We start from the raw sequence: 27,314 nt of genomic DNA, 5'->3' as shown, positions 1-27,314 counted from the left end.
TGTAATCCATTGATTTTAACAATGTAACTGTATTCTAAATACCAACTAGTTAAATTATAACTTTAACGGAATACAGTTACTCATAATTTGTATTCTGAATACGTAACGCCGTTACATGTATTCCGTTCCTCCCCAACACTGGCCATGGTAACCTGGTTGAAACCAGACCCTTCTCAACTGTAACCAAGAGTGAACTTGGACTTGGACTTGCAGAGAAAATCTCAAATTTCGTCAGGGTTTTCCCATGCTAAGGCCACGGAATTAACATATTGGAATTCTTAATTTAGGAGGTATTTCCCTTTAGGTACAGTACTCAAGTAAATGTTTGTTACTTTTCATGCCTAGTTTGTACATGAGAACAAGATTAGATTTATATGAAATATAGGTGTTCAGGATGTTACTGGCACATATAAGTTATGTAGAACCATTTCAAAAGATGTCAATAGATAGTTCAGAGAAGGACTGTAAGGGACAATAACTGCTTTTTATTTCTTATCAATATGTTTAATTTTTTACAATAATTATAGTTATCTATTTTAATCATAAACATATTTAGATTTACTTGATTAAAGTAATTTGAGTAAATTGAGTAAATTTAGTCTTTTTTATTCATTTTTATTTAACCCAATAATATTTTCTATTTTTTGTATTAACTTTATTAAGAATGTAAAGGGTAGGCCTAAAAAGTCAGCGATAATAGATTTCACATAACGTTAAAAAAACAGATGACTAAAAATATATAGTAAGGAGATGTGGAAAAAGTGGAGAAAAAAAATTTAAAAAAATAAAAACAATAGACCGCATTTAAAAAATGTAGCCAATAATAAAATAAGGAGCTCCTCAAAGCCAGTTACGTCACATGAGGGCGACACTATCATCTTTGTCAGTGAACAAAATGGCGTCTTACTGTTTGACTGTCACTAGGGTGCGGGTAAGTAAACGTTATTTTACTTTTTACAGAGTGTTTAACTGCCTTGCTACCGACTACACATGTGACAACAGATATGTTGTGTCGTGTAGTACAGCCGCCGTTGCTTACGTTTGACCGGCAGCGGGTAAATGCGGAGAAGAGTGCGCACCGAGCCGCCGTTAACAGGTCACGGTGTCCTCGTCTGACACATGACAACGACGCTTTGCAACGGTTATAAACCACGTCCAACCGTACAGGAGCCAGTATTATACCGTGTTATTGTTAATCGCAGTAACCAGTTCAGTCGACATCAACTGAATATTGGCTGGAAACGGTCCCAAGGCGCCCTGTTGTTTGCAAGGTGATCGCAAGGTTACGGAGTTTTCTTAACACGCACTTCATAAGAGCTCGCTCCTAACAGCTCGGACTGATGCACAGAAGTGTGTTTCTGGTCGTGTGTTGGGTTGTGGGTCAAATCAGATACTTTATGTTTTATTGTAAATAGCACAGGGCCTTCAGAAAGCAGCAACTGTTTACAAAAGGAGCCACTAGTCCCATCATGTCATGTGGTGTAAATGATGAATACATTTAGTTTAGTTCTGGGGGAGGTCTTGCTTCTCTTGCTGCTTCATCAATTTATTATCTGAATATTTTCATTACAATTTCTTACAGATTATTTCATCACCTATACACTACCGGTAGAGCTGGGCAGTATATATCGATATTATATTGATATCGTGATATGAGACTAGATATCATCTTAGATTTTAGATATTGTAATATGACATCCGTGTTGTCTTTTCCTGGTTTTAAAGGCTGCATTACAGTAAAGTGATTTCATTTTCTGAACTTACCAGACTGTTGTAACTGTTCTATTAGTCACCTTTACCCACTTAGTCATTATATCCACATTACTGATGATTATTTATCAAAAATCTCATTGTGTAAATATTTTGTGAAAGCACCAATAGTCAACACTACAATATCGTTGTGGTATCGATATCGAGGTATTTGGTCAAAAATATCGTGATATTTGATTACCTCGTAATGGCACAGCCCTAACTACCGGTCAAAAGTTTGGGGTCACTTAGAAATGTCCATTCCAGACAGAATACCAGCTGAGATCAGTCGCATTGTTTTTTTTTTAATCAGGACAGCAGTTTTCAGATTAGGCTACATTATGTGCTTCCAGAATAACAAAAGGGTTCTCGACTGTTGTAGAAAGAAGTGGCTGATCTTTAATGCAATATCTACATTGCCCATTATCAGCAACCATTCATCCAATGTTCCAAAGGCACGTTCTGTTTACTAATCTGATATCATTTTAAAAGGCTAACTGTATGTATGTATATATGTATATGTAAGCACATACTGTAATCTGAAAACTGCTGCCCTGATTAAAAAAAGCAATGCAACTGATCTCAGCTGGTATTCTGTCTATAATGGAGTGGAATGGAAATTTCTAAGTGACCCCAAACTTTTGACCAGTAGTGTATAAGCAATCGCATATGCCTTGAATCCATTATTCCCATAAAATAATATTATATGGTATAAAGGAGAAAGAAATACAGGAATAATATGAGAATACACTGCTATAGTACACACAGTAATAGAGAATTGTTGTGAAAATAAGACTGACTGATTTTGATCCATTATCTTGTTCAGTCAATGTTTATGAGATGTTTTTTCCATTTGAAAATAATCAGCTGACAATGTAGCCACTGACAAAGCAGTGTAGAAAGGCCAGTCTCAGTCCTCAGTCTCACTTCTTTATTGCATGTTTAGTTTATTATTTGGATCAATGAGGTAGATTGCATTGCATTGCATTAATTACTATTTGGCAAATGACCTCCCAAAATGTCTGTTTCTGCTAATGAAATACCTGAAAAGGACCAAACTGACCATATTTAGAATATTTTGGATCACTGGTCAATGCTGACAACCAAAAAAATGTCTTTAGCTATGAGAAAGGGCCTTTTAGCAAAATTTTCACTGCTGCTGGTTCATTTACTATGATTCTGTTTGTAGTTAATAGTGCTCCTCTGATTTACTTTGCCTGTAGGTTTTAGGTCTCATACATAGGTAACAGTGTAGTGTATCAAACTGTCAGTTAGCGGCCTAGCGAGGGAGGCTTACCCCTGAAATATGAGCTGTATAAACCTTCAGCCAGTTTTCTGGGAGGACAGTGACTTTCCACTGAATATCAACACTACTATACTAAGCAAGTGAACATAGTATCCCTCATGTATTGCCTTGGGCCACTCATTGGCATGACATATTTAAATCCAATCCTATATCTTGCTAGTAGTAGCAAAAGACATCAACTAATAAACTTAAAAACATGATGCAGCGTTGTGATTTCATTTCTAAAATTGGGTTCCTGTCACAATTGTGATGCAATAGTTGGATCTATTTTACTCCATAATAAAGTTTTACACTGCACACTTAAAGTACATAGTTATGGAAAGAAGGTAGGGCTGCACAATTTATCGCAATTTTATCGATATCGGACCAATATACAGTACAGGCCAAAGGTTTGGACACACCTTCTCATCCAATGCGTTTCCTTTTTATTTTCATGACATGATTGTAGATTCTCACTGAAGGCATCAAAACTATGAATGAACACATATGGAATTATGTACTTAACAAAAAAGTGTGAAATAACTGAAAACATGTCTTATATTTTAGATTCTTCAAAGTGGCCACCCTTTGCTTTTTTTGATAACTCTGCAAACCCTTGGTGTTCTCTCAATGAGCTTCATGAGGTAGTCACCTGAAATGGTTTTACCTTCACAGGTGTGCTTTGTCAGGGTTCATTAGTGGAATTTTGTTCCCTTATTACTGTAATAAAAAAGCAAAGGGTGGCTACTTTGAAGAATCTAAAATATAAGACATGTTTTCAGTTATTTCACACTTTTTTGTTAAGTAAATAATTCCATATGTGTTCATTCATAGTTTTAATGCCTTCAGTGAGAATCTACAATCATGTCATGAAATAGTCATGAAAATAAAGAAAACACTACAATATCGTTGCAGTATCGATATCGAGGTATTTGGTCAAAAATATCGTGATATTTGATTACCTCGTAATGGCACAGCCCTAACTACCGGTCAAAAGTTTGGGGTCACTTAGAAATGTCCATTCCAGACAGAATACCAGCTGAGATCAGTCGCATTGTTTTTTTTTTTAATCAGGGCAGCAGTTTTCAGATTAGGCTACATTATGTGCTTACAGAATAACAAAAGGGTTCTCGACTGTTGTAGAAAGAAGCGGCTGATCTTTAATGCAATATCTACATTGCCCATTATCAGCAACCATTCATCCAATGTTCCAAAGGCACGTTCTGTTTACTAATCTGATATCATTTTAAAAGGCTAACTGTATGTATGTATATATGTATATGTAAGCACATACTGTAATCTGAAAACTTGCATTGAATGAGAAGGCGTGTCCAAACTTTTGGCTTGTACTGTAGATATAGATTGATTGATCGATTGATTTAGATATTCCCCATAGGGCAATCTAATATTTGTTAAAGGCAAACTGTGTGGTGGTGCTGCAGAGACGTCCCGGCCTACAGATTGTATCCTATGAAGGTCCTCTCAAAAATCACACTATAATCATTTTAATATTTTTAAATGAAAGTGAGAATAATGATACAGAAAATATAATTCTCTCCAATAGCGTGAATCATATCGCAATATCAGTCAATATTAGTCAATATCAGTCAATCGCAATTAGATATTTTCCTAATATATTGCAGCCCTAAAAGAAAGGTCTTCAAAATGCTCCATACAGTGTCTACAGATAGATGAATGTCAGTCTGATATTCTTGCCTGTAGCAGGAAGATTTGGGAAGTGTTTTGATAGCCTGCAACTCAGTTCGTTCCAAATTCTCTTTCTGATCTGATGCCAATGTTTAACCAAACTGACCGAGCCTATTGTGACCAAAAAAGGAGATTCTTTTTCTGTCTTTATACACCACATTTTTACTGGTGCCACTTGCAAGATTATGTTTTAACAATCCTCACATGTGGTCCCATTCTTGCATAATTTAATGACCTCTCTTTCCTCTACATGGTTATTACTTAACTCAAAATGTAATGTGTAAACCGTACAGTAAAACTTTGTTTATGGTGTTATTTCTCAAAACTGTCCTCTGTTTGCTCTGGTCTAGCTGGCCCTTGGAACCGGGGCAAGGCGTTTTCATGTCTCCGCAGCATTCAACGCCAAGGCCAAGGTGTCTATGAGCCGCTTTGAGCCTGACACCAGCATCAACTATGAGAAGATGCACGAGAACATCAAGATTGTGCGCAGCAGGTCAGCAGCTGCCCTTCTCAGAAATACACATGCACATACACAGAGTCCTTGTTGATTAATGTTTGGCTCATGAGGAATGGCTGGTGTTTATTACAGCTGCACAGTAAATGTTGTGACATTTACAGTGTTGACGACACGGCCCACGGAGCTCATTTTGGATGTCCTGGTGTTCAATACATGCTGGAATATAAGAATAGGAAAAGCCTTTTGTGTGGCTATTTTATGACTATTGTATGAACAGTTAGCTGCTAAGTGTTGCTGTCCTAATAAAGCCATCATTTCTAATGGTGTTCAGAGCTTTTCCAGGATTCTTGACATCAGAGGAAATGTAATACTTTTCAGAAGTGAGACACAAAACACAGAAGGACACACACTTACAATATGAATAGATATTAGAGAAGTAAGTTAGCCAAATTTATAAAACTTCTGGTGCTAAAAACGCTCCGTGGCCAAGGCAGCACAATTTTTTGACCACATCTTTCCATTAATCCGCCCCACCAGGCTCAGCAGGCCTCTCACTCTGTCGGAGAAGATTGTGTACGGTCACCTGGACGATCCAGCAAGGCAGGAAATCGAGCGCGGCCGCACCTATCTGCGCCTGCGTCCAGACCGCGTGGCCATGCAGGATGCCACAGCTCAGATGGCAATGCTTCAGTTCATCAGCAGTGGTCTGCCCAGGGTGGCCGTCCCCTCCACCATCCACTGCGATCATCTGATTGAGGCTCAGATCGGAGGGACGGAGGACCTGCAGAGGGCTAAGGTGAGGACAGACAGAGGACAGATGGAAGGAATATCATACATATTGTGTGTGACGCATCATATATGAACATATCGCTCTCCCAATCACTCTTAACACAGGAAGTAAACGAGGAGGTGTACAACTTTCTTGCAACTGCTGGTGCTAAATATGGAGTTGGCTTCTGGAAACCCGGATCAGGGATTATCCATCAGGTACAGTACACTGATTTATACTAATGCTATAAAGGGCTTTTCATTAATGCTCGAAAATGGGTTTTGCATTTTGTTATTTCCCTTGGGTGTTTGACCATGACTTTGCAGAATGATGTATGTGTTCAGCATACTTCCACTGGCTGCTATTTTGAAATTACTACTTTTCTGGAAGGACGGCAGAAAAAGACATTTCCAGAAAAGTAGTCCATTTAAATAGCAGTTTGTTGAATTTTACGTCCTTAGGAAAGAACGTGAGACTGACAGTAAATGTCCTTTTCTTTTTTTAAGATTTGTTTTTATTAACCGAAGCTCTTACAAGATGTTAATGGTGTGTAGGAAGGATCTACAGTTTGATACATTTTAAAATTGTATTTTACAAAAGGAACATACACAAATGTATAGCCTTACAGACACACCATACAAGCATGATGATTTTTGATTTTTGAACATCAGAAGAGATGTTGAATACAAAAATAAAAACACAAATATTACACAAGCTTTTCCCCTCCCACCCCCCACCCTCATCCCTTGTATGGTTCTCAGTTTCCTTTTATTTATAAATCTACTCTGTAAATGTCCTTTTCTTTGGACAGATCATCCTGGAGAATTATGCCTATCCTGGAGTGATGCTGATTGGTACAGACTCCCACACTCCCAATGGCGGTGGCCTGGGGGCCATCTGTATTGGAGTGGGCGGAGCTGATGCTGTGGATGTCATGGCTGGAATCCCTTGGGAGCTCAAGTGTCCTAAAGTGAGTTCTCGACACCTGCAATCTTGTAAATTCATTTTAATTTCATTAGCAGCTTAAACCCTGTTTTCAACCAATAAATGTCTCCACGAATGCTTGTTTGTATTCCATTTATTTAAGCCTGTGCGTGTGTTTTTTCCCTTCAGGTGATTGGAGTGAAGCTGACCGGAACCTTGTCTGGCTGGACCTCTCCAAAGGATGTCATCCTGAAGGTGGCTGGCATCCTGACTGTGAAGGGTGGCACTGGAGCCATTGTGGAGTATCATGGGCCTGGAGTTGACTCCATCTCCTGCACTGGTGAGGATGAGATACATTACAGGACTTCAAACTAGGGCTGGGCGATATGGAGAAAATCAAATATCACAATATTTTTGACCAAATACCTTGATATAGATACTGCAACGATATTGTAGTGTTGACTGACACTTTCACAAAATATTAACACAATGAGATTTTTTTAAATAATTATCAGTAATGTGGATATAATGACTAAGTGGGTAAAGGCAAATAATAGAACAGTCTGGTAAGTTCAGAAAATGACATCACTTTACTGTAATGCAGCCTTTAAAACCAGGAAAAGACACCACTTATGCCATATTACGATATCCAAAATCTAAGACGATATCTATATAATATCGATATATTGCCCAGCTCTACTTCAAATGCTGGCAAAAGACATTCTCTGTGTTTACATGTGAACATCAAAGAAAGAAACGAACAACCGTGACGGCATCAACTACCGACCGTATCTTGCTTGAATAGATGCTACATTTCTTCCAACTTAAGGTAAAGTGACATTCTAATTTCTTTCAGGAATGGCCACTATCTGTAACATGGGTGCTGAGATTGGAGCCACCACGTCCGTTTTCCCCTACAACCACCGCATGAAGACGTACATGGAGAAGACTGGCCGTGGAGGTTAGTCCCCTTACTGTTCTCTCAGTCTCTGTCTGTTGAGTCCTTATTTACTGCGTCTTACCTGCAACTTTGTCCCCTTCTTCATTCCCTCTCAGAGATTGCCGCTGTGGCTGATCAGTTCAAAGATGACTTGGTCCCAGATAATGGCTGTGAATACGACCAAGTCGTAGAGATTAACCTGAGCGAGGTCAGTCAAAACATTTTCATGAGTCATGTAATGTAAGACATTGGCATATCCCAAATCCATACTACTTATTAATTAATTAATTAATTAATTACTGTCTGTACTGCATACTTAGCAACATAGTGTATTGCTTTAGTAGTTAGTAGACAGAGAATTCAACATTCTTTACAATTTTATACTAAAAGGAAATTATAGAATATGTGCAACGGTCAGACTGTGACTTTAGTATGCATGCTGTCTGGTTTGGCTCACTTTTCCAGTGTGAATACACTACATACCTACCTAGAATCAGGATGTAGTATGGATTTGGGGCACACTGTATGTCCTACTACCATAATACCTGGTATGAGGCTGACCGTGTTGTCAGATTGTCATTGTGACATCAGTCTGTGTGTGGATACAGGAGGTCAGGAGTTACAGTATTATGAAGTTTTATAGTAGATCATTTGATTATATTTTGGAGCACCTTGCTGCTAGAATATGTGAGTTCTATTAAGACAAGCATTTCAACATATAAACCTGTTTATTAAAACATGAATTACCTTGATGGATGACCGAGGTACTGAAGCTGGGCAGCAAACCAAAAATGTACGGCTTTCTTTAATAATAACCTGACCTACCAATTTTTATGTTTTGAATGTTGGAAGTAAAAGCTTCCTCTCAAAAACTACAGCACCCACTTCTCATTTCTTCCCCTACCTTTGCTTCGTCTTGTGTCGTATCATGTGGCGATGACGGTGCATGAGGCAGACTTATTGGGCCATCAGTGTTCCTCTTTTCCAAATTTAGATAACAATATTTATAGCATATGCAAACATGTCCTACATTACTAAAATGATCACTGTTCTTCATTATGCCTTGTTTCCCTTCTCCTCGGACAGTTGAAGCCTCACATCAACGGGCCGTTCACCCCCGACCTGGCCCACCCTGTGTCTGAGATCGGTGCTACGGCTAAGAAGAGCGGCTGGCCCCTGGAGGTTAAAGTTGGTAAGTATTTGTGACACAGCTGTATTATCTTACATCAATATTTGTCTGGTGAAATATGATATTTCTTTCTTAGTTCCTAAGAGAGGTGTAATTCACCAGATATGATCCGATCCCTGTCATGTGGTCTTCCAAAGTAGCTTACTAGAATGATTACGGAGCGCAGTATAATTACAATCATTGACAGGATGAGCAGAATATGATTATGATGATAAAGATGTATAATCACATGCTTGCTTGTCTCTTTGTGACTTCTCTTCAGCACTTTTCCTGTCATTTAATGTGGAAAAACCGTCCCTATCTGCCACTAACTGTATACTCATTCACTTTACTGTCGTTCTCAGTACTCCTCTTACAAGCATTGAACTTGTCTGTTGCAGGTCTGATCGGCAGCTGCACCAACTCGAGCTATGAGGACATGGGCAGGGCGGCCTCTCTGGCCAAGCAGGCTCTGGATAAAGGTCTGAAGTGCAAGGCCCAGTTCACAGTCACCCCTGGTTCTGAGCAGATCCGCGCCACTATCGAGAGAGATGGATATGTGAGTCAGAATCTCACCGACATTTAGCGAGTGACCCAGTATTTGGGCAGTTTGTCCTAGTCTTTTTTTATTTTATTTATTTTTTTACATATGACATTTAGACAATAGTATGTGTTTAGAAAGATGCAGGAATGGATTTCTTCAAATTCATGTTGTCCCTGTTTCAGACCAAGATCCTGAGTGACGTTGGTGGTGTCGTACTCGCCAATGCTTGTGGCCCCTGCATCGGACAGTGGGACAGGTATGCATCGCATTTGTAAAGGCTAATTGTGCCCCGCTGGCAGCAGTCTCATGACAGTTGATTCTTCCAACGCTTTGCTACAGAGCAAAATAAGTCGACCCCCACCGACCAGATTGCCATGACATTCTGTGGAAGTATTCCCAGATAATGATTTTTAAACAACTTTCAGTTCTGGATTATTTTCTTCTCTACCAACACTGGTTCATGAAAGCTAATGACTGGATTTCCATTAAATGAACTGTGAAGATTTATGATCCTCAGAGGATAATACCACTGTTTCTGATGACCTTTCCTCTCACACTACAACCGGGCCAATTTCTTTCAACTTTACACAAGAAATATCAATCTAAAGAGTATTCATGCTCACCAGAACTCTTTCTATCTTGGACTTTTGAGAAACTCAAAATGACACATATACATACAATAAATCTCATTAGCAGATTGTCATAAAAGAGAACAAACTATTTTAATGGCTCTTCCTCTAGAAAAGCTGTAAGAACAGGGAAATCATCAGTATGTTTTTCGTTCCAATACTTCCATATTGTTGCATCATGTAATAAACACCTCTGCCACTAGCAGGGCTTTAGACTTTTTTTTTATCTTGTAAACTGATGCGAGATTGGTGGCTCACTGCACAAAAGTAAAATCTAAAGATCAAATAGAAAATTATTTCAGACTAAAATGCTCCGTGTTTTGACTTTCTTCAGGAAGGATGTGAAAAAAGGAGAGAAGAATACTATTGTCACATCCTACAACAGGAACTTCACTGCCAGGAATGATGCTAACCCAGCTACTCATGCGTTTGTCACCTCTCCTGAGGTAAGAAGTACTGCAGGTTGAACATGAAGCAAAATACAAACTCAGCCATTCATAATTACATGGTCATCAATAGACTAGTCTCGCTTTGCCGGACCTTCCACCACAGCGCTGCGGAGGACGGTCTGGCTAGTCCACACTAGGGATGGGCGCGTATTGATCCTGTGATATCGATAGATCAATATACTCACGCTACTCATTTGGCATTGATTTCCTTAAAAAAAATATCGATATAAACTAAAAAATAATAATTGGGGGTGTATGCATCACTTTCAGCTGTTTTAGATTACTTACTTAAATTACTATGTGCCGTGAAACCCCTGTACCTGGCGGCGTATTGAGCTGGCCCATGTCACGTGATAGGAGACGAGCCAATGAGCGTCAATATGCGACACAGCCAAGTTAATTTTCTCAGGGAACAACTGTCTTTCTTATGCAGGTTTATAGGATGAGGAAATCTTAGTTTATTCTGATCTTTATGACCTTGTTTTTGCTTCAGTGAAGTGTTACATGTTGAGAAGAGGTTCAAAACATAGCATTGTTATGATGTATTAGTTTTTTTGTTTGTTTTTTTCCTTTTAGCTTTTTCTGCCAGGATTTGTCTTTTTTCTTTTTTTGAGAAATAAGAAAAGTGAAAATGTGTATGTTTTTGTTCATATTTAATTTATTTCATTCATATTTGTTATTTATTTTAATTTAAATTTTATTATGTATTGACCATAATACATTTTGTATAAATGGTCTGTATTTGTCTTGTGATTTGTCTTAAAGGTAATAATATTTTTACTGACAAAAATTGCCAATAAGAAATTAACTGTATCGATATCGATGAAAATGCAAGAAAAAGTATCTGTATCGAATCCTAAAAGTGTGGTATCGCCCATCCCTAGTCCACACAGCATTCCGGGATGGGAGAAAAACATGCTCTGGTTTATTGGCATTTCTTTAAACCAATCACAATCATCTTGGGCGGGGCTAAGCGCCTGACAGAGCCACGTTGGTGCTGCAAAATAGCCTCGGGAAGGAACCTGTTTTGGTGGAACATGTCCACGTTTGAAAGTTGTTTTAGTCGTGCAACAGAAAACTCAGATTGGACAAATAGTCTAGCTAGCTGTCTGGATTTACCCTGCAGAGATCTGAGGAGAAGTTAACAATAGTCTTCATAAATTGAATGGAGTTTAAAATACAACACAAAGAAAGCGAAAGGTAACGGACATCCTGCCAAAAAGAGTGAGATCTGGCAGAGTTTCCAACGGCACTCTAGCAATCCTGGAAGTGGACCATTGTGGATATAGACTATCAATAGACAGACTTACAGTAGTTCATGGGTACAGCATAGTGTATCAATGAAGGAATAACGATAGCATTTGTATTTCGGTATTCATGGTGGCTTGGACATTTGCACAGCCTAAATGCCTATTATGTAATTCATTGTAGATTGTCACTGCCATGGCAATCGCCGGGACACTCGACTTTAACCCAGAGACCGACTACCTGACGGCTGCTAACGGAGAGAAGTTCAAGCTGGAACCCCCCACCGGTGACGAGCTCCCCTCCAGAGACTTTGACCCGGGCCAGGACACCTACCAGTACCCCCCGGCTGAGAGCAGCGCAGTAAAGGTTAGTTTGTTTGTTTATTGAGATCCCCATTAGCTTCTGTCTGTCTTAAACAGAAGCTACTCTTCCTGGGGTCTTATATTTTATTTCATAAAAATATTACATATACTGGATTACATCCATCCATAACATTCATACTCGCAATACATCAAAAGACCTCTTGTTCGTACATCAAGGGTACAACAAAACAAACTTACATACATAGCATTCATATTCTCAACAAAAGTAAACCCAATATTTTAAAGATACAGTATCTAATCTCAACAATCTAGAAAGCAGCACTAATAAAACAGACTTTTAGTGAGGTCATAACCCAATAACCGTTTGAAACCAGTACATGAAAGAGTAAACTAGTGTAAACAAACCCGCATGATTAAGGCTTAATTAAGCAGAAATGTGTAATATGACAGTTGTCAGGACAGAAAAGGATTGTTTTGATGTTCAAATAAAATTCGTTTGAGCTGGAAGTTGTCTGCCGCAGTAGCCTTTGAAAATATCCCTGGAAGAACCTTTTTTATGTCTTACCCTGATTTGATGTTGTTCAGGTGCAGGTGAGCCCCACCAGCAACCGTCTGCAGCTGCTGGAGCCCTTCGACAAGTGGCATGGAAAAGACATGGAGGACATGAGGGTCCTCATCAAGGTGAGCAGCAGAAATGGGAGGAAAGTTGTGGTGGATGTGCAAGTAAGAAAAATGTTGACACAATGTTCCTGTCTTAGACCAATTTCTTTCAACAAAGACTAAAACAGTTAGCACATAAACCGTGTTCATTCCCTTTAGGACGGGTCCACTAGTTAAAGGAGGAATAGAAATAAATGGTTAACAAAAGGTAGAAAGGCTTTTCTAATAGTGAAGGGCCTCCATGTTTTTGGATGAGTATATTGTTTTAGCTGATTCGTTCCATTTGCACAAAGGTGACTGAAACTCCCCAGAATCATATAAATGGTGTAGTGTTAAATAGCCGTTGTTTAGTTTCTGTTACTTCTTTCCTTATCCTCCGTTTCTCCTTCCTCTCGTTTCCTCCGCTGCTGTAGGTGAAGGGAAAGTGCACCACAGACCACATCAGCGCTGCCGGGCCCTGGCTGAAATTCCGCGGTCACCTGGACAACATCTCCAACAACATGCTGATTGGTGCAGTCAACATTGACAATGATGCCGTCAACAAAGTCAAGAACCTGCTGACAGGAGAATTCGGAGGTGTGCCTGATGTGGCCCGCCACTACAAGGTGAGTTTAATGGGACGGTGTCTGTTGATTTTTACCGTACATTGATGGCACATGTACAATTATTAGGTACAGCTGGCTAAAACTAATGCAGCCTAACCGCAACAGTCCTGCAATAAATCCTGCCTTCGTGAAGGTTCAAATGTTTAGTTTTTGATCATTTTGGAGGAAGCGGTGCTGTTGAACTGTATTGCAGTATATAGAAAGGTGTTTCTGATATTTAGACTACCCTCCTTTATTTAAGTGGGATGGACACAATGATACGAACACCTGTCAGTATGACACAGTACAATTAAACAGCACCACTAACTGCAGCCTCCAAAATGACCATAAAGTTGAATCAACATCTCTCAAATTATAAATTTCATAAAGGCCGGATTTACTGCAGGACGGTTGTATTAGACTGCATTAATGTTAGATAGGTGTACAAAATAAACAGGCAACTGAGTATAGATTTTGTAGCATGCTAGTGCTGCTAAACTAAAAAGCAGGCAAAATTATTATTTGTGTTGCATATTTTCCCAGCAGTTTAAATGTTTCCTTTGTCTTGTGTTTAAATGTATAATCCAGGCCAATGGAGTGAACTGGGTGGTGGTAGGAGACGAGAACTATGGAGAAGGGTCCAGTAGGGAGCACGCTGCCCTGGAGCCTCGGCACCTTGGAGGACGCGCCATTATCGTCAAGAGCTTTGCCAGAATCCATGGTAAGTTCCAGAGCACAGAGAGGAAAAAAAACAAACTAAACTGCAAACTTCAATCTGTTAAGAGAGATCTTGGCAATTTTATAATGCTTCAAACCATTAATATATTTTCTTTGTGAAAGGTAGAGGCAACAGGGAAGCAGTATCTTAATAAGTGTGATTGGGTTCCAGAGCAAGCTGATGATTATTTAGTCTGGCACAAGGTTTAGGTAAGATAGCATATACCTGGGGCGGCCTCTAGCCCAGCCAGTAAGAGCGTTCGCCCCATGTTGGGTCCTGCGGCGGAGGTTCGGGTCCGGCATGCTGCCCTTTGCTGCGTGTCATCCCCCATCTCTCTCCCCCTTTCATGTCTGTCCACTGTCACTTGTAATGAAGGGAAAAAGGCTCTCCAAAAAAATAATCTTTAAGAAAGCATATACCGGCCTATGGCTGCGTGTAGTTGTCGGGCAGATGAAAAGAAGATGCTGTAGCGATCTAGCGTAATTTGAGCCTGTTTGTAACTGGTAGCCTACCGACAACATTCAGTTTCATTTACTTTTTAGAAAATATGACACAGTTACTACAATATTCAAGACCATTCAACAAAATAGTTGGTATAAAAATAGTTAAGTTCGAATCCGACCTGCGGCCCTTTGCTGCGTGTCATCACCATCTCTCTCCCCCTTTCGTGTGTCCACTTTCATCCACTTTCAAAATAAAGGGAAAAGCCCCCAAAAAATAATCTTAAAAAAAAAAATACATCAATACAATCCTACACGTCTCTCTCCAGCACAAAGATTCCTAGGATCCCTCCAGAAAGTTCAGGTACTTTCCCCATTTTCTAGTGTAGACATCCAACCTGGTAAACCATTTATATGAAATTTTTTTAAACGCCGCCACCCTAGCCATCTCACAAGCCCACTCCTGGACTGAAGGCACCCCTTTATTCCTCCAACCTATAATAATAATAATAATAATAATAATAATAATAATAATAATAATAATAATAATCTGTCTGGCTGTCATTAAACTAGTCTGGACCGGACCCAGCTTCTTATGTGCTTATCCATCCTGCTTAGGACTGACCCATCTCCCTGAAGAAATAATCTTGGGCTGAACGGAACCTGGGCCCCTGCAATCCGACATAGGTTATCATGTATCTCGGTCCAAAATTCCTGGACCTTATCACAGGAACCATAGGACATGAAGTAATTGGCCGTCCTCTGTCTTTCAGTTTCATTTATTAAAGTTTGACAAGGTAGGGTACAGCAGCATGAAACACCACTTTTAAAACCGTTCATCTGTTATATTCCCTGCGACAGCAGAGGCCTGCTCTACAGACATAATAATAGGCCATTCTTCTATTTATATCTTTATTGTGAAACACAAGAGCAGGGGATATTAATGATTGTGTGGCGCTCATAATTCTGCAGCGGTGGTGCGCTGCACAGTCGGTGTGTCATCTTTTCTCTCCAGGCCCTTTTTATAAATGCATAATCTATAAGCTTGTTCTGTATATTAATTATTAAAAATAGCGTTTGATTTATTGCTGTTTAAATATAGGGTGTTATATGGCTATTTAAAACACATGTCCGGTAGTTAGTCTAGAATAATCCCCAGTCTGCCATGTTTACAGTCTGCCAGAATAAGGAGCGTCTAAGAGAGTCTCCAAGTTAAAATGACAGTCCATTAGTGGCAGTTTGTTATTGGAGGCTACATGTAGCTAAGTGGTGAGATGAAAGCCTGTCTGATCTTTGGAATATTGCATTCATTTTTGTGAAAAGATTTCCTCAGCAGAAACGCACAAAAGTTGACAGCTGACATATCTGTTTACAAAGCTTTCGACATCATTTGGTCTTGACTAGAAAGATTTCCAACATCATGAATCCTGTGTGAACGGAACAGCTAATTCATCGTGAGGACTGCTGCTAATCAATAAAAACCAGACGCGCATACTTTTATGCATTATTCTCCATGACCTTGCATTTCTGTGTAACATATACTTCTGACAGACAAGGAGCCCTTCTCTGGTTACCCGATGGAAGTAACTATGAGTCAGTGTCTTGCTGTTATGTCTCATATTTCCATCTTTTATCCCTCCACACAGAGACTAACCTGAAGAAGCAGGGCCTGCTTCCTCTGACTTTTGCCGACCCCAGCGACTATGACAAAATTCGCCCCGATGACAAGATTTCAATCACTGGGCTGAAATCCTTTGCTCCCGGCAAGGTGAGCAATGTTCTGCACTAATGCAACGCTGATCCAAAGGACAGCGGAGTCTTCTCTTAACGCTATGTGGAAGAACAACTGGATAAGGGATTGACACGTGATCTTGTTTGTGTCCTCCCTCTAGCCCCTGACAGCAGTGATCAAGCACAGCGATGGCAGCCAGGTGTCCATCTCTCTAAACCACACCTTCAATGAGACGCAGATCGACTGGTTCAAGGCTGGCTCTGCTCTCAACAGGATGAAGGAGCTGAAGGAGTAATTAGCGGAGAGGAGGGAGGCGGGGCCCGTGGAGGGCCAATCGAAAGGTCTTGGAATGGGGTTAAGAAAGGGGAAAAATGTTGGCCTAGAGAGGGGCTTCGCAAAGAGGAAGAGACGATGTGAACGGTAGATGGTAACCAGACTTGTCGGTTGATGGGACAGCTGTAGTCATGCTCAGTAAAAACAACAACACACACACACACACACACACACACACACACACACACACACACACACACACACACACAACGTCACTGTACAGATGAAAAGCGCACACACATACACACAAGCATATACTGTACATTCAAAGACAGGATTACTGTAAAGGCACTTCGACAGGCAGAATTACACAAACGCACTCAAACAAGTGCACATAACCGAAGCTTAGCTGTGTGTGTGTGTGTGTGTGTGTGTGTGTGTGTGTGTGTGTGTTTGTAATAGGCAGCATCGTTCGTACTGGCAGCACTCCTCAGTTTAAAATCAGGTTTGTCGGTTCATTGAGGGTTACCCTGCAGCGTTTTGCTAAATGTTTCATACACAGACGCTCATCTTTCTCTATTGAACGGTTTCTTATCCTAATTTTGTGAAAATGCAGCCTGGTGGAAGCATTAACATAAAGCATAATTTATTATCACGTACACTGTATACCATCTTTAATGATTCAGACCCTGGATTAATACAGTTAGTTGCAGAATATCAAATAAAATTGGTGAAGCAGTGACGAGTTAAGCGACAGCTTCCTGCTTTAAAATATTAAACTGCAAAATCCACCCCAAGACCAGACAGTTCTTGTTATCAGTCATACCTCCTATTTAATGTTTGTTTCAGTAGTCTCCATCCAAACCGCTCGATAAGCTCACTGAATGTACTTTTCCTTCATTCTCTCCAGACATGTCACCTGAAAAACCTCTTTCCCACGTGTTCTCTAGAATTCTACCTGTATATTCTCCACTAAACGACTTGAACATGCGTTTCCTCACTAATTGTAGTTTGGAGCCACACTGTAAACAAAATACCAGGCACACTTATTTACTGTTAAGCGGCATTATTGAAATCCCATGGTCCCGGTACAACTCCAGCCCATTCACTCAGTCTGAGATCTTGTGTTTTCCTGCTGCTCTTCTATAGCTTGCTTGACTCGTTCTCTGTCTTTTTGCATGATCTAACACCCCATTGTGTGAAAACTCGGGACTGGGACGACAAACCACACAACACATAATGCCATTGTGTTAGCGCTAGCCTTGCCATTTTTTTCTTTCCATCTGTGTTTTGTCCTGTGTGTGTGTGTATGTGTGTGTGTGTTGTGCATGATTATTTTCATCGGGGTTAACATCGGTCTGTGTTCGCATCTGTGTGTCCCTCTTTGCTCATCCCGTCTCTCTTGTTGTTCTCACCAGGCTGGCTCATGCAGTCCAAACCACAACCTGATATGTTTGGGGTAATAGGCTGAAATCACATTTATGTTGTTAGACTTCAAAGCTACACTTGGCAAGATATTTAATGTAAATTCTTATGTGTGCGGTATAGACACAGGAACTCTTCCGTGCCCAGAGGAAATTGCAGCATAACAGTGTCATGAAAAGTCTGCCACGATATATCCAGAGAAAGCTCTTCTCTTCTATAGTAGGTCTTTCGTCTCATTATCCCCAATTTACTGTACATAATCTGGAACAATGCTTCTCAAACGTTGTGTTATCGTGGTTTCTCGGTGTCTCTCTCCTCACTCTCATCTGGAGTTGGCAGCGTGTGAAATCGCCTTGTGTAGCTGTAATGGGAGATGACTGCTGTTGCTTGTCTTATGACTTACATGTTTTTTTCAGGTTGAGGTTTGGTTCCTACATAGCATGAGCAGGCCTGCTGTCTTGATACACAAAGTAACGCACAATCTAGTGTCCAGATGCCTGTACACTAGCACTTTGTAGAGTTGTGGAAGTAGTTTTAGGGGCGCTTTGCCACGCTTTCATTTTATGCTCTCCAAACATTTCACTCTTCAGCGCACATCGCTGTAGTGTGTGTGTGTGTGTGTGTGTGACTATAGGACTGACATACAACTTGTAATATTCACTGTGGATACGCAAGTTTTCAGACAGTAGAAATTCAAGATAATTCTTTATTGGTATAAACCAGAGTTTTACCATGATGTATACCCTAGTGTGCGCTAACGAAACCTTCTGGTTAGATATTGTTGTGGGCATAGGGAATGGTTGACGTCATTGCTGCTATGTTTTATGTGGGAGTACTGCTAGTCTTCTGTGTTTAGCTCTTATCATCGACCAGAGTCTATAAATCCGTCACTTCTTCTTTCTGCGGTCTAGGAAGTAAAAATACTTTGGATTATTACAATTCCTGAGGTCAATCCCTATGTACTAAACAAGTTACTAAGTTTGGACCTGTGTGTAAATGTGTGATATATAGCTGCACTTTGTATAGGGGTGTGTACATAAATGATAAATCATTTATATAGATATAGAAACAAAGAGAGAGAGAGAGAGAGAGAGAGAGATATCAAGCATGATGTATGCTAGCTGTGCTTTCTAAATGAGAGCCGCTAACTCTTGTTTGTGACGACTTGTAACATAATGTCATGGTATAGAGTCCCCTCTGTTGCCATTAACCTAGTGGTTTCACACACCAGTCTCGGATTGTGAGTTAAATTCCAGCACAGATATCGGATTGTAGCTGTCGGTTACTGCTGGGCTTTGACAGCAAAAAGGTCCTTGTCACTTTTTAGAAAGGTGACTCATGATGGTTTTGTGTATTTTTCTTAATTTTTTTAGTTTTCTTTCAAACTGTTTTCAGGGACGCAGATGATTTGAAATAGCAGCAGACCTACTTTAAAGATATATATGTTGGACACAAATGACTCCCTCAACACTTTGAGAATCCTCATTTCTTTTTGCCCCTCATAAAGTTTGTCACTTTGATGGTTAAACACTCCTCACCAGTGTGTCCGATTTACTGCCAAAGATGCCTAATGAAAATACTGACACGTTGAGAAGTAATGGTTATCCATAGCCATTGTATTTGGGAAATCACACATTATTATTTGATCTTTCAAATAAATCACCATGTCCATAATTATTTGATTATGCACAGGGGGCTGCTTCGTACAGAATTCACGTATTCGTAAAAACATCTTGGAAAAATACTGATTCATTTGACCATCCCTTGTTCTCTGTCAGCACTTTTAAAACAGCAGTTTGCTTTTACTTCGATGTAAAATAATACTTCGTTGTTCACTGGTTGCTTTTGAGTTTTAAAAGCGCTACTGTAAAGTGACAAATCCAAATGGTGTTGTTCATGAAGGCATGCCGACTGTGTCATTTTGTACTCAGGTGTGCTTGGTCAGGCTTCCCTCTGATGTGTTTGAAATCCATTTTACACCATGCTTCGTTTGGTCAGACACGGCAAATAAATATGGAATATGAACAGATGTTCTCATAGTGATGATTCCCCCTTACACTCTGGTTTCTGCAATCAAATCTGACTTTGTAAAAGTAGATGATTGAAAACGCCTGCAGTTTTGTTCCTTGAGAGATTTCAAATATCTTGACAATTACAAAATGACTGGTCAATTAATAAAGATACAATTCCAAAGTGGATGTTTTTGTGTTTTTCTTTGTTTAATGAAATCAATAATAAGATAAAGTGATTGTTCTAATAGATATACAGGCTTCTAGCAGCTAACTGTCGTACCAGACAATTTGCATCTATGTACAGTATATGATAATTGGCTAATAATATCATTAAACTTAATGAGCTTGGGAATTTAATTTAATTGTTAAATCTGTGAATAGTATGGAAACCAAATAGCAAATGATGGCAATACAAAGAAAAATAATGACATATATTAACAAAAATAGAGCTTTAAAAAATGGGCACTGCACCTTTAAGTTTTGCGACATGTCGTAAATGCGCACTGTCGTAAATATCACGTGGAGACATCATGGATGCTCCTGTGAGTTTGCTGTAGATTGTTATCCTTTACCTGTAGTCTTTAGCTCGTTTTTGAACATTTGTTGATAAAATAAAAATTAATCTCCGCTGTGGAGAAACAGGAAACACTGTCGTGGAAACAGGCGCCACCTCCCAGCTCAGCTGACAGCGCGGTTCGGTTGTTTTACCACAGCACCTCTGGGTGAGTGTGTGAGTGTGTGTGTGTGTGTGTGTGTGTGTGACATTATGTGTGTAAGTTAGTAGATGCTCACAGAGTGCAGCGTGCATCATGTTCGTGTTGGTGGAGATGGTGGACACGGTCCGGATCCCTCCGTGGAACTTCCAGAGACAACTCAACGATGCCATAGCTGAGGAGCTGAACAAGAAACTGGCCAACAAGGTGTGTGTGTGTGTGTGTGTGTGTGTTTGTGTGTGGGTGTGGGTGTGTGGCTGAACAAGAAACTGGCCAACAAGGTGTGTGTGTGTGTGTTTGTGTGTGGGTGTGGGTGTGTGGCTGAACAAGAAACTGGCCAACAAGGTTTGTGTGTGTGTGTGTGTGTGTGTGTGTGTGTGTGTGTGTGTTTGTGTGTGGGTGTGGGTGTGTGGCTGAACAAGAAACTGGCCAACAAGGTGTGTGTGTGTGTGTGTGTGTGTGTGTGTTTGTGTTTGTGTGTGGGTGTCAAACTAGCATACAAAATAGTCAAAAATTAAAGATTATTATTATTATTATTATTATTATTATTATTATTGCCTTTATTTAAACAAGTCATCTCTTTTATAAGAGAGACTTGGGTGCAGCAGGAGAAATAAGAACAGCCAGTCACACTATCACATTCAGACAGCATCAGGAACAATCACAGACCTCTTTAAAAAGATCCAAAATAATTCAAAGTTTGAATTCATCCAATGGGGTGAGACTTTCAGGTATTTAACACTTTACACTAAAGTAAATCCTACATCCATACACAACTTACTCACCTATGAGTTTAATCACCAAAACTACAGAAAGCCGATACCGTCAAAATTAACCCAGACTGAACAACAACAACCAAAATGCTGAAATGCATTTCAGTGGTGGTGAAGTTATTGGTGCTAATATGAGATGAGGACTGATTTTAGGGTTTTTCACTGTATGTAAGCCCAGCATTTTGTGTTTAAAGTTAAGAAGATAACAAGTCTGTTGTGACAACCAAGCCAAATCCCTTGTGGAATTTAGTAATTTCCTCATGTTTGCATTACTGTGGCGTGCTCTCATCACCTCAGGTTGTCTACAACGTTGGCCTGTGCATCTGCTTGTACGACATCACTAAACTGGAGGACTCCTATATATTCCCGGGGGACGGAGCCTCACACACCAAAGGTATGATGACGCATTCTCATTTCCTCATACAGTACACTTGCATCAAGCCACGTACTGTCTTTTTACCGCCTCTTTAGACTTTAAACCCACTGATTCCTTCCCATCTTCCTCTGGTCTTTCTGTCAGTTCATTTCAGGTATGTGGTTTTTCACCCATTTCTCGATGAGATCCTGCTCGGCAAGATCAAGTACTGCAGCCAAGAGGGAGTTCATGGTAACTTCTGTCTTTCCATCTCAGCCTGTTTGATTCAATCTCCAGAAATGTATTAGAAAAGTTACCGTCAGAGCTCCAGGTGACCTCTTCAGATGTCTTGTTTTGTCCGACCAACAGTCCAAAGCCCAAATATATTCAATTTACAATAATATTAAATGGATAAAAGCAGCAAATCCTCACATATAGAAGCTGTATCTAGCTGTTGTAAGTTTCTGCTTGATAAATGGGTTAGGGTTGGTCAAAGTAGTCGTCGATTAATCTTTTGTAGGTCTACTTATTGATTAATAGACTAGTTGTTTCTCTATAAAAAATAGATTAAAGTCAATGTTTGTGACTTCATTTTATTGTGAATTACCAGCTCTTGATCATTCTAAGTAGTCAGCCGTAGCAAATACATTGTATATCTGCCTTATTTCTTAAGTTGTTTTTGCCATATATTATATTTCATTCAGTTGTGCCGTCTACACAAACCGCCCCATTAGGATCTGAGAGGATTGGGCCCTCTGCCACGTCACATGTTTTCACGCCTTTGGTACCAAAATAGATGTCCTTCTTTCACTGTCTACTCCACATGTTGTTGTTTTTTTTAAAATGTAACTTGAATGGTAACAATGTCTGGGGTATTAAAAAAAAAGAAAATTCACCACAGGGTCTGAATTGTGCCTAAAAAGAGAGAGGCTGTCACATGTACTGTAGTCCACTGACCCTGATACTGTCCCCTTTCTGTTTCACAGTGACCATGGGCTTCTTTGATGACATTCTCATTCCACCAGAGTCACTTCAACAGCCTGCAAAATTGTATCCTGACTGAAAATGTTCCCATGTTTTGTGCATATGTAAACATGAATATACTGTGTGTGTACATACATACAATTGAGTCTCATCCAGATATGGTTGGGACTGGAGAGATATATATATATATATATATATATATATATATATATATATATATATATATATATATACACACACATACACACACAAACACAGCTCCAGTCCCAACCACATCTGGATGCCATATATATATATATATATATATATATATATATATATATATATATATATATATATATCAGTCCCAACCACATCTGGATGCCATATATATATATATATATATATATATATATATGGCATCCAGATGTGGTTGGGACTGGGACTGATATATGTATATATATATATATATATATATATATATATATATATATATATATATATATATATATATATATATATATATATAAAAAATTAGAATATCATGGAAAAGTTTATTTATTTCCATAATTCCATTCAAAACGTTAAACTTCCATAGATTATAGATTCAGGGCCCACAACTTAAACGATTTCAAGTATTTAGTTGTTTATTTGTACATAATTTGGACTTCCAGCTCATAAAACCCACGAAAACAGGATTTCAAAAAATTAGAATACTGTGAAGAAATCACCATTTACTTCTCAGTTTTTGCAGAAAAAAAAAAGAAATTAGGATCACATCAAATCAATCAAAATATGGTTCTTTCAAAACGATACGTCAATCTTCAATACTTGGTAGGGAATCCCTTTGCCTTAATCACTGCCTCGATGCGCCGTGGCATTGAGCCAATCAGCCTGTGGCATTGCCTGGGAGTTATGGAAGCCCAGATTTCCTTGATGCTTGCAGTCAGCTCTTCTTTGTTTTTGGGTCTGGTGCCCCTCATTTTCCTCTTGATAATACCACATAGATTCTCAATGGGGTTTAGGTCCGGTGAGTTGGCAGGCCAGTCAAGCACTGTGATGGCATGGGCATCAAACCAGGTTTTGGTGCTTCTGGCAGTATAGGCAGGGGCCAGGTCCTGCTGGAAGATGAAACCTGCATCTCCATACAGATCCTCAGCAGAAGGAATCATGAAGTCCTCTAAAACATTCTGGTAGACTGATGCAGTGACCTTGGATTCAAGAAAGCAGAGTTTACCAACACCTGCACTGGACATTGCACCCCAAATCATGACTGACTGTGGAGATTTCACACTGGACCTCAAGCAGCTTGGGTTCTGTTCCTCACCCGTCTTCCTCCAAACCCTTGGACCTTGATTCCCGAATGAAAGGCACACTTTACTTCTCCTTGGCCCAGTTGAGACGCTTCCTACGTTGGCTCAGGCTCAGAAGCGGTTTGACCCGAGGAACCCGATAGTTGTAGCCCATCCCCCGGATGCGTCTGAATGTGGTGGTTTTTGAAGCTGTGACTCCCGCCTCATTCCACTCTCTTTCTGGATCTCTGCCAGATTCATGAATCTTCTCTGTTTGATGCCTCATTTTTCCCTTCCACTAGACTTTCCATTGATATGCTTGGACACAGCACTCTGTGAACAGCCAGCCTCCTTAGCTATGAACTTTTGTGGTTTACCCATCCTATGGAGGGTATCAATGATGGTCTTCTGGCCAGTTGTCAAGTCTGCAGTCTTCCCCATATTGATCCTAACTGAGACAATAGAACCAAAGTGAAGCAATTGAATGACACCTGGGAAAACCTGTGCAGGTGCTTTGAGTATAGTAGATGAGTAGTGTGTGACACTCAGTTTAAAACCTTCATGCCCTGTAAAATTTGGGCTGATTTCTTCACAGTATTCTAATTTTTTGAAATCCTGTTTTCGTGGGTTTTATGAGCTGGAAGTCCAAATTATTTACAAATAAACAACTACACACTTGAAATCATTTAAGTTGTGGGCCCTGAATCTATAATCTATGGAAGTTTAACGTTTCGAATGGAATTATGGAAATAAATAAACTTTTCCATGATATTCTAATTTTTTGGAAAGGGTCTATATATATATATATATATGGCATCCAGATGTGGTTGGGACTGGAGCTGCAGCTCCGGAGCAGTCGAGGCTTCCTTAGCTGCCGCCTCAGCGATGAAGCCGAGCAGGTTTGGCTTTGGGAATACGAGACGGACGAGGGGGCCCACGATCTCTACATGGACCAGGGAGAGGAGATCCGATTTCGGGTGACCGATGAAGTCTTTGTGGACACGTCACCGACGGGGCCGGCCGCTGCAGCGACTGACACGCCGGCTCAACCGGGACAGTCGGCGCCCCCCCCAGAGGACAGCGGGGAGAAGAAAGAGGCTCCGTACACTCTGATTGTAAGAACACACCTCATGACTCCCACACTAACTCACCAGGAGGTCTGTCAAAGTTAAAACGGTTTTTAAAAAAAAAGAAAAACACATTAATTTGGCTGATTCAGACTCTGTAGAGTTTTCTCACTTACGTTCACCAAACTATAGTTGTGTCTAGAGCCCGAACAATTTTAAGGCAGATATCGATACGAATATTTGGTGATTTAAAAATCCGATATAATGGCAGATATATTAAAAAAAAAAAATACAGAAACTCATAACAAAATACAGATTTCTATTATTTGAGTCCTCACTAAAATATGATAATGCAGTTTAAAAATGAACTTGTGTTATTGTCACAACAGAACAGGGGAACATCTGAATATAAAGTTCTGATAAATAAAATGTATAAAAATAAACTTAAGATATGGAAGTCCTTTGAACAAAACAAACAAAGATCAGTGTTGCCAACAGGGACGCTGTAGAGCTCCCTCTGGTGGACAGAATATGGTTGGGGGGGTTTCCATCAGTTTTTAATATACATTTATTGGCCATTATAAATGCCGATAGGTTTGGAGAAATGCTAATATCTGCCCGGCTCTAGTGGTGTCCCAGTCTAATGGCTGCCTCCTAAGTTTCTCCAACATTTTTTCAGGCTGAATGTGTCCTAATGGGCCAAGAAGGCTGCCCCCTACCAAACCTCTAAATCTAGCGGAGAAATGTGGTTTGGTTTTGCCGGTTTATTTTAGGATACAGCTGGGTCTACTGTGGAGCTCGTGTCAGCGGTCAGGTCTTGTAGTGAAACGTCAGAAGACCTGACAGGTGTGGTTGTTAACACCGGTGTTGACTTATGGTCCAATTGACCAGTTTAAGTTATTTTATATCAACATATGGGACGTAGAAATAAGCGCTGAAAAATTTTACAATTTAAAAACGTTGGAAAAAAAGCAAACTGGAAAAAAAAAAGTGTCAAAAAAAAAAAAAAGTTTTCTTCAAGGTTGACAACACAAGGGTTAAGGAGGAGGGGTCAGTTTTAGAGATGGATTGCCATAGTCAGAATGCAGGAGTGAGCCACAGAGAAGTTCAGTTCATTCAACAAAGATTTATTTAACATAAGGGTGAGCAAATGATAATGCATAACATAACAGACACATGGGTTTGAGAATCTGGAAGAAACAAATAGAAATTAGAACTTAACAAAGTCAATATTCTAACATTTTCATCATAAAGAAATTAGATAACTAAAAAAGGAGTCATTTACCGGGGTGAACTCCACCTCCCGCACAAGTTCTGGCTCCTCCCCCACAGAGAGCCAGCCTCTGCCACCAGGGTCTGGTCCGTCGAGGCCCCGGACCTTCACCGCCACCTGTGGGTTAGCCCAGTGGTTCCTCCCACAGGTGGTGGGCCCATGCTTGCTTCTCCGTGGCAAACCCGGCCACCAGACGCTCACCGACGAGCCCTCCATCTGGACCTGGCTCCAGACGGGGGCCCCGGGCTTCCTCCGGGCAGGATCACTCCACCTCTTCCTCGTTCAGTCATAGGGGCTTTTGAACCAATCTCCAACCTGGCCTGGGAACGCCTCGGGATCCCCCAGTCAGAGCTGTGGCTCGGCAAAAGGGAAATTCGGGGTCCCCTGCTGGAGTGGTCGACTCCAGATAAGCGGACGAAGATGAATAGATGGAAGCGGTCATTTAAATATCAGACATGTTATCAAGAAATAAGTGCAGAGTAAAACTCATCTTACCAGCTGCCGCCCCATGTGAAGGTGGAAAAGAGACTGACTGAGAGGGAGCGCAGTCTTAAATAAGGAGTGAGCAGGTGAACTCAATCAGGTAATCAGGGTAGAAACAAGAGCCAATCAGTGGGGAAGACGGGGGAGGAAAAGAAGTGAGGTACAGGAAGTGAGGTAGCTGAGGAAAGCAAGTGCCAAAATAAGATAAAAAAATAGGGCTCTTTGGTCCAGTGGTTATAATAGAAATTGCATTTAGAGAAGTGGTTGCCACGTCATCGTCCTTCCAAGGGCAGCTTCATGTTTGTAGAAGTTTAACATCATTATTTATTCACACATCATCATCGTATCATTAAAACACA

At 40.2% G+C, this 27,314-nt stretch overlaps 2 protein-coding genes across 2 annotated transcripts in view; both read left to right on the top strand.

Moving 5' to 3' along the window:
• Positions 1–855: 855 nt before the first annotated feature.
• Positions 856–20,220, top strand: LOC114569049 (aconitate hydratase, mitochondrial). The gene is made up of 18 exons (XM_028598835.1): positions 856–931; positions 5,092–5,234; positions 5,736–5,994; positions 6,093–6,185; positions 6,779–6,937; positions 7,081–7,231; positions 7,748–7,852; positions 7,948–8,039; positions 8,918–9,023; positions 9,401–9,558; positions 9,726–9,799; positions 10,507–10,618; positions 12,053–12,235; positions 12,778–12,873; positions 13,266–13,457; positions 14,025–14,157; positions 16,241–16,362; positions 16,487–20,220. Exons 1-18 carry the CDS (start codon positions 860–862, stop codon positions 16,619–16,621), a joined length of 2,385 nt encoding a protein of 794 aa, XP_028454636.1. The 5' UTR covers positions 856–859; the 3' UTR covers positions 16,622–20,220.
• Positions 20,221–20,545: 325 nt separating this feature from the next.
• polr3h (polymerase (RNA) III (DNA directed) polypeptide H) overlaps positions 20,546–27,314 on the top strand; it is a 7,635-nt gene continuing 866 nt past the window's right edge. The window contains exons 1-5 of the mRNA XM_028598836.1: positions 20,546–20,956; positions 21,820–21,916; positions 22,043–22,129; positions 22,864–22,927; positions 25,016–25,247. Of these exons, the coding sequence (XP_028454637.1) occupies positions 20,846–20,956; positions 21,820–21,916; positions 22,043–22,129; positions 22,864–22,927; positions 25,016–25,247 (591 nt within the window). The 5' untranslated portion in view covers positions 20,546–20,845. The remainder of the gene's footprint in view (positions 20,957–21,819; positions 21,917–22,042; positions 22,130–22,863; positions 22,928–25,015; positions 25,248–27,314) is intronic.

The sequence above is a fragment of the Perca flavescens genome, chromosome 15 (genome assembly GCF_004354835.1).
Source record: "Perca flavescens isolate YP-PL-M2 chromosome 15, PFLA_1.0, whole genome shotgun sequence".
Classification (NCBI taxonomy): Eukaryota; Metazoa; Chordata; class Actinopteri; order Perciformes; family Percidae; genus Perca; species Perca flavescens.
The sequence above is the reverse complement of the archived record's forward strand: the minus strand, read 5'-3'. Positions and strand labels throughout refer to the sequence as shown.

Excerpts from the sequence above, each read along its gene's own strand:
- LOC114569049 (XM_028598835.1), top strand. The coding sequence starts at position 860 with ATGAGGGCGACACTATCATCTTTGTCAGTGAACAAAATGGCGTCTTAC. Across the intron at positions 9,559-9,725 it reads CTATCGAGAGAGATGGATAT|ACCAAGATCCTGAGTGACGT; the intron begins GTGAGTCAGAAT and ends TCCCTGTTTCAG. Across the intron at positions 9,800-10,506 it reads TGCATCGGACAGTGGGACAG|GAAGGATGTGAAAAAAGGAG; the intron begins GTATGCATCGCA and ends GACTTTCTTCAG.